This window comes from Numenius arquata, chromosome 1, assembly GCF_964106895.1.
Source record: "Numenius arquata chromosome 1, bNumArq3.hap1.1, whole genome shotgun sequence".
Lineage (NCBI taxonomy): Eukaryota > Metazoa > Chordata > Aves > Charadriiformes > Scolopacidae > Numenius > Numenius arquata.
Window position 1 is genome coordinate 12692369 of NC_133576.1, and position 6467 is coordinate 12698835.

A 6467-nucleotide genomic window follows, 5' to 3' on the forward strand; every position below is an offset into this window, starting at 1 on the left:
GTTGTATTTTATTGTGTGTGTTATTTATGCTAGTCATACTGTCCTACAGTCTGAGGTCCGTAAATCTCTTTTTCTTTTTGTAAGCCCTTTTCCCCTATGTCTTTCGAAATGCACCACTTGCCCAGTCTGCCCTCTTCTGTATTGAGATAATAAGTATTTTTTTTTCCTGTTGCAGTATTGATAGCTTTGCAGTTAACCTTACTTACATTAAGTGGAAGAAATGCACAATGGTCTCTTGTAGAAAACCTCACTTAATATCTTTTTCCCATCCCATATTTATCGTGTTGAGTATTTTGTGTATTTAACCATTCATCCTCTTTCCTTTTCGTGACTGTGCTAATTAATTAGATACTTCATAGGATGGTGCAAGATGAAGTCGATGCAATTTTTTTTTTTTTTGCTTTCCCTACCAACTCTTCTAAGAACAATTTTTTTAGAGAAAACACCTCATGCATGTGGCCTGTGAAAACACAGTTACAGTGAATTTGCTTGTGGTATTTCTTTGCAAACCCTGTGCTTTCTTGGAACGCACTTTGACATGTGCCCATGATCCTGGGACTTGTCTCTCGGCGGAGCAGTGTCCCTCCCAGAGAATAGAAGGTGTTGCAGACCATTTCCTGCAGAGACTTGATCCCCTGACAATGTCGATCCCCTTGCAATGTCGTGTGCTTGTATAAACCTCGTTACTGGCTTCAGGCCTCGATGTTAATCTGCTTCAGCAGTTCGGAGGGTGGCAGATCCAACTTTGGTTGAGCAACACAGAATAAAGCAGCAGACTTGAAAGACGTTTTCTGGGGCAACAAGTGCATGAATTACACAGGAACACACAAGCTGTTTCTGCTGGGATAGCAGCCTTGTCGCATTCATTGTCTGCGCTCATTCACACAATTAACAGATGCCTTTGTTACAAGCAGGCCAAACAATATGAAACTTCAACACCAATGTGGAACCTTGTAGTGGCCAGGGATACTTGATTCGTTAACTTTGGCGATTCTAGTGCGCCTTGTCTTGCAGTTAGAGCTACTGGAATGTAACGTGGGCGACTTAACTGCTGCGCCAGCAATGTTACGTCCTGCAAAATCTGCTAGAGCCCAGCTGGGTGTTGGCATGCCAGCCTGCAACCCTCAGCCCTTGAGCCTGCCTTTGTCCTGCCTAAAGACCATCTTCCCACCCTCTCCCCAGACCAAGCTGTTCTATCTGCACCCCCTGAAGTCAGGAGAGCATTCTGACCAAACGGCACCTCGGTGGGAGTTGCGGGTTTCCCTGTGTGGAGAATGTCATAGCTGTTGTTCCAAATGTGTCTGTATTTTGGAGGTAATACTGGTTGTTTTTCTCTCTTCCTTTCCTCTCGCCTGTCATTTGCAGATGTTAACGCAGGAGAACGAGTTCAGACCAATAGTGTAGCTACAGCATCAGCCTCCAACTCCACCTGAACCGGTACCAAGCAGCCAGCTGCACAGGAAAAATCACCAGTAATTTGAGTCTTGCTCAGCAACACTGGTCACATTTGGAAAGAAAATTAAAAAGAGGAAAAAAAAAAAAACCAACCAACAAACCAACCAACCTGTTCATTTTAGTGTTCAATTTTTTATTATTATTGTTGTTCTTATTTAACCTTGTAAAATATCTATAAATACAAACCAGTTTCATTGTATTCTCACTCTGCAGGGTGTCCGGGGCAGGGGACTAGGTGGGGGGAGGAGGGAAAGCGGAGCAATACAACACACCAATGTCTCTCCCCTCGACAATCTCTTCATGTTGGAAGTTTGCTGTTGTGTACTTCAGAACCAGGACTCTTGCCTCATGCCCTCTCCCACAACAGAAAGAAGGAAAAAACAAAACAAAAAACAAAATAACCCCCAAACCTCATTCTCTGCTGAAGTTCTTTTTTTAACCTCTTTTTTTATTTTCTTTTTAAGTGAAGTTTCGGACTTTGATGTAGTGCACAGCTTGAATTTGGTCGGGAGCTTAGCAGGGGTCATTCAACAGAGCTCAGCGTTTCTTGTCAGCGAATCCGTATCCCAGGTTGTCTGAAGAACTGCCCCGGCTCGGTATGGGGAGCGGGCGACATGGTAGGAAAATAGGTTGCCGGGGGGGGGGGGGGGGGGGGAGGGGGAGGGTTTGCCGTGTGTCTAAGGCTTGAACCGCTAGTTGGAAGCCTTTCGTTTTAAAAATCAGTACTAGCAATGAAGAAGCCTGCAGCTTCGTTATAGGAAAAGTCTTACCCGAGTGGGTTCTATATAATATAATACACACACATGCACGAGCGCAAGCGGTTAGCTTTACCCAAGCAGCTCCTTCGCCCGGCTGGAGCTCCTGCCCCCCACAGCCGGAGCGGGGCAGAACGGCCGGCGGAGGCGAGCCGTCAGCTCCCATCTTCAGCAGAGAAGAGCGGACGAACAAAATCCTCGGAGGAGGCGGGGGCCCAGCCGGGGATGTTAAGGGACTTTTTTTGGAAAGTGGCCACTGTGAAAGCTTTTTTTTTTTTTTCCCTTTTTTCTTTTTTTTTTTTTCTTTGCCCCCGCCCCCAGGCTCTTGATTTGAACAGGCTTCCCTTTCCCAAGGTGCGTACAGGAAAAAGGACACCAGGGTTTATAATGTGAACTGTAACAGTCTACTGGTTTATTTTGTAATATTTTTTTTAACTGCAGTTTTCACTTGCAGGATGCCACATTCTCCGATAGTTCTGAGTTTAAATCCACAGCTAGACTCTGTATTTAATTTCATCTTTTTTAACCTCTTGCTTTTTTTGATCTCTATTTATTGATGCGTGTTGCCACGTCGCCATTATGTTTTTACATTGGTAGAATATTAATAAAATAAACATCCGAGTGCTCTCGACAGTAATCTGTACCTGCTGACTTGTAGGAAAGCTGGCTTTATATGAGTGTGTGTGTATATATATTATATAAATATATACATGTATACATAGATACAATACTGCTTTTTTTTATTTTGTCTACAATCTCGAAACAGTCTGACTGAAGCGTGAGGTGAATGCTTGTTCAAGTCCATCTGTTCAGGGTCCGGGTTTCCTCCCTGCGACGGCGCGTGGTGTGAGCATCCACGTCTCTCTTCCTGAAGTCAAAGCAATATTCCTCGGGAAAGGGTCAGGTGAGCGGCGGGACGCAGCCGCGGCGTAGAAACGAGGCTTTTGGAGACCTGATCTTGTCGTAGGCTTGCGGTTGGTGTCCGCTCGGGCCTTATCCTCCTTCAGAGAAACTGTAGTCGCCTTTGGTGCTTATCGAGCTGTTATTCGACCCGTTGGATCTCTTAAGGCAAGCGGTTGCTTTTCGGGAACGCGCGGACCTTCGTGTGGCCCGGGGTAGCCGGCGGTAGCGGCTTCGGCAAGCTCGGCCGCCGCAGGGGCGGCAGGGGTTTTGCTCATGAGCTCGGCGCGTTTCCTCTTGTACCTTTTATGCTGTTGACGTGGGATTTTTTTTTTTTATTTTTTTTTCTTTTTGGAAACTGTCTTTTAGCAGCCCCAGAGGTGATAAAAGCCCTGCCCTCTCCCTCCTGCCTGAGACAAAGGGGGGTTTCTGGGAGGCAGGAGCTGTTTCAAGAGGTGAGTGACCACCTACCGTGAAACCGGTAAACCCTCATGTCATACCCCTCGGCGATTTGCTGTCGGGCACACACTAAAAAAAAAAAAAAAAAAAAAAAGCTTTTCGCTGTCATTAAATTCTGGCCGGCTGCAAAGGAAAGCACACCCACGTTTAGAAACGGAAGGCTTTCCAAATCCTTACATGCAACTTTAATAGAAGGGGCTGAAGAGCATCTTAAAGCGAGAGCTCAGCTAGTGGGTGACCCGAAAGGTAAGTGAAGGGGCTCGGTTGACCCAGTGATCCAAATAGATGCAGGAAACTCACAAAGTAGGACAGTGGCAGGGTATGGATCTGCTGTAGAGGCGAGACTGCTGAAATGTTATGTTGGCCACAGACGCTGTTATTTGGAGGCAGTAAATTACTGAGTCTTTAAAAAAAAAAAAAAAAGTAATAAAAATAATGAAGAAAAATTGCTGCTTGTGCCAGAAATGTGGCTTTTTTTTGCTTTTTTTTTTTTTTTATTTTATCTTTTCATTTAAGACTGGCAGAGGGGAGTTAAGAGCTTTTCTCTCTGGTTTTGTGACCGTGCTGGCGTCTGTGTGTGTCGTGTGTGTGTGTGTGTGTGTGTGTGTTAGGCTGGGGGGAGGGTTGGGGGCGCCCCTCTGGTTTTATTTCTTTTTTTTTTTTTTTTTTTTTTTTTTTCAAGGATCATGCCAGGATCACACACTCTTTTATACAAGTTAGATCCAGGTCTTTGAATAACCTTTTTTGTAAATAAGAAGAAAAAAAAAAAACCACAAAAAAAACCAACAACAACAACAACAAAAAAAAAGCTCCTCACCAAATTCAAGCTTGTACATTATTATTTTTGGTTGTTTTTGAATTTTGAGTTTTATTGTTTTGTATGTAAATATGTGGACCCAGGAACTGTTATTAATGAGCAAAAAGTTACCGTTCAGGGCAGTGATTCTGTTTAATAATCAGACAAAATGTAGACGAGCTTTTTAAAGCCATATAGTTTTAACTCTGTACAGTAGGTACCGGCCTGTATTATTGTAACAATAACTCTAGCGATGTATAGTGTATCTATATAGTTTGGAGTGCCTTCGCTTCCATGATTTTTTGAATTTTATTTCCCTTTTTTTTTTTTTTTTCCCCCTCCCCTTTTCCCCCCTCTCCTTTATTAATGACGTCTCCCACCCCAAACCTGCATCTTTGCTTCCCCTTCCCCCCCGCCTCCCGCTTTCTAACTCTTTGAGTGCTGTAAGGTTTCGGTGATACCCTGATCAGTAGCGGAACGAAAGGAAACCGTCTCCACCGTCATTCGTTTCATCGGAGCCGTGGCTTTGTTCTTGGATGTCTCCAAGTTGCCCACCCTGCCCTCTTCCTCCCGCTATAGCAGCGACCGGTTTCGTTGGGACACTTGCCCTAGCAGCTCATTTTAGACTTTGCTCGTCTCTATCCCCCCCCAGCCCCCACCCCGATCCTGCCCCCAGAAGTCGGCTGGGCGGCAGCGGCTTCCAGGAGGCTCGGCCTTTCCACCCTCCCTGCGGCTGTGCCGGGGGCAGCGGCCAGGCCCGGTGGGCGGAAAGGACCCCCGGGGAGGGACACCCCCCATCCCCCCCCCAGCCCCGCAGGGATGCTGCGCTCGGAGCCCGTTCGGCCGCGGTAGGAGCGGGGGCATCGCTGTAGGAGACCGCGGTGGTTTCTTCTGCTGGGGGGACTTTCTGTTCCCTTTTCTTCTCCCTATTTTTTCCCCAGCGCCCCTCCCCGAAGTCGCTTTTGTTTTCTTGAGATGATAAGTTTAACATGACTCTTGATTTCTTGTGCCCAGCACGAAGGCCTTGTTTCTAAAACTAGTTTGCTTGTGTTTTACTACCTTGTTAGTATTCCACATAAGATTGTCTTGAATGGGAAAACACTTAACTCTTTACCAAACCAAAGGTTGCTGTTTTATTTCGAAGCATCTCGTGTTCATTCCAGTGAAGCAGAGGCTGCACTTTCTTTCTGGTGACACGAAGGTCAGTGATGCCGAGCTGTTGGCGACAGTCTGCTCAGAGCTGTCCCTCTCTTCTTTTACTCTCTTTCGGGATTGTTTTTAACCCAGTCTGGTCTTGATCTGTCCTTTGCCTCAGCCCTGACGTGGCGCGGGGTCTCCGAGCCGGACTCGATCGCAGTCCATCTCCCCCGACAGACACCTGATCAAGATGCTGGTGTTCTTTAATATTAAACTTATTTACCTTGCTAGGGAAAAAAAACTAAAAATACCTGAAAAAGACAATTGGCTGGTAGAAGATCCCCGAACACTTTGTCCCCTTATTTCGAAGCCAAGCTTTACCTAAAGTAAGGGCAGGTGCCTGCGACTCGTGACTTAAAATTTCCCCTGGTTTTCAGTACTCGGAAAAGTAGAAGTCCAGCAGCCTCTCAGACTCCTCGTACTCCTGTACTAGGAACCTCGGCCACCGCAGAGAAAAAGGAAAAAGCCGATGAGGAAAAAAAGCACAGTTAGGGTATTCGGTCCGGGCTCTGCCGTTGGGAGACTGCCAGCGGGTACCCCTGGGGTGGCAGCTGATTTCCACGGGGCTCTCAGCCGGTTCTGGTCGTAGTTGGCTTCGTTTTGCAACACCGCAATAACAGCAAAACGACAGGAAAGGAAAACAGTACCTAAGGGGTTAGCTCGAGAAAAGTAGCTTCCTTGTGTTGGTCTTTCTCAATTTATTTTTAATATATATATATATAAAATATATTTATATATATATAATTTGCTTGCCTGTAAAATTTGCGTTCATTAATGTGTTGCTGATGGATCACTTGGGCCTGTACACACCAATTAGCGTGACCACTTCCATCTTAAAAACAGAAATCTAAAAATATATATATATTAAGGACTGTGGGTTGTATACAAACTATTGCATACACTTG

The 6467-nt window shown here is 45.6% G+C and overlaps 1 protein-coding gene across 2 annotated transcripts in view; it reads left to right on the forward strand.

Moving 5' to 3' along the window:
• GSK3B (glycogen synthase kinase 3 beta) overlaps positions 1–3639 on the forward strand; it is a 153336-nt gene extending 149697 nt beyond the window's left edge. Inside the window, exon 11 of one of the 2 annotated variants that reach the window (XM_074159730.1) lies at positions 1366–3639. In XM_074159730.1, the coding sequence (XP_074015831.1) occupies positions 1366–1433 (68 nt within the window). In that variant the 3' untranslated portion in view covers positions 1434–3639. The remainder of the gene's footprint in view (positions 1–1365) is intronic. The other variant, XM_074159722.1, reaches the window with a different exon arrangement.
• The last annotated feature ends 2828 nt before the right edge of the window (positions 3640–6467 follow it).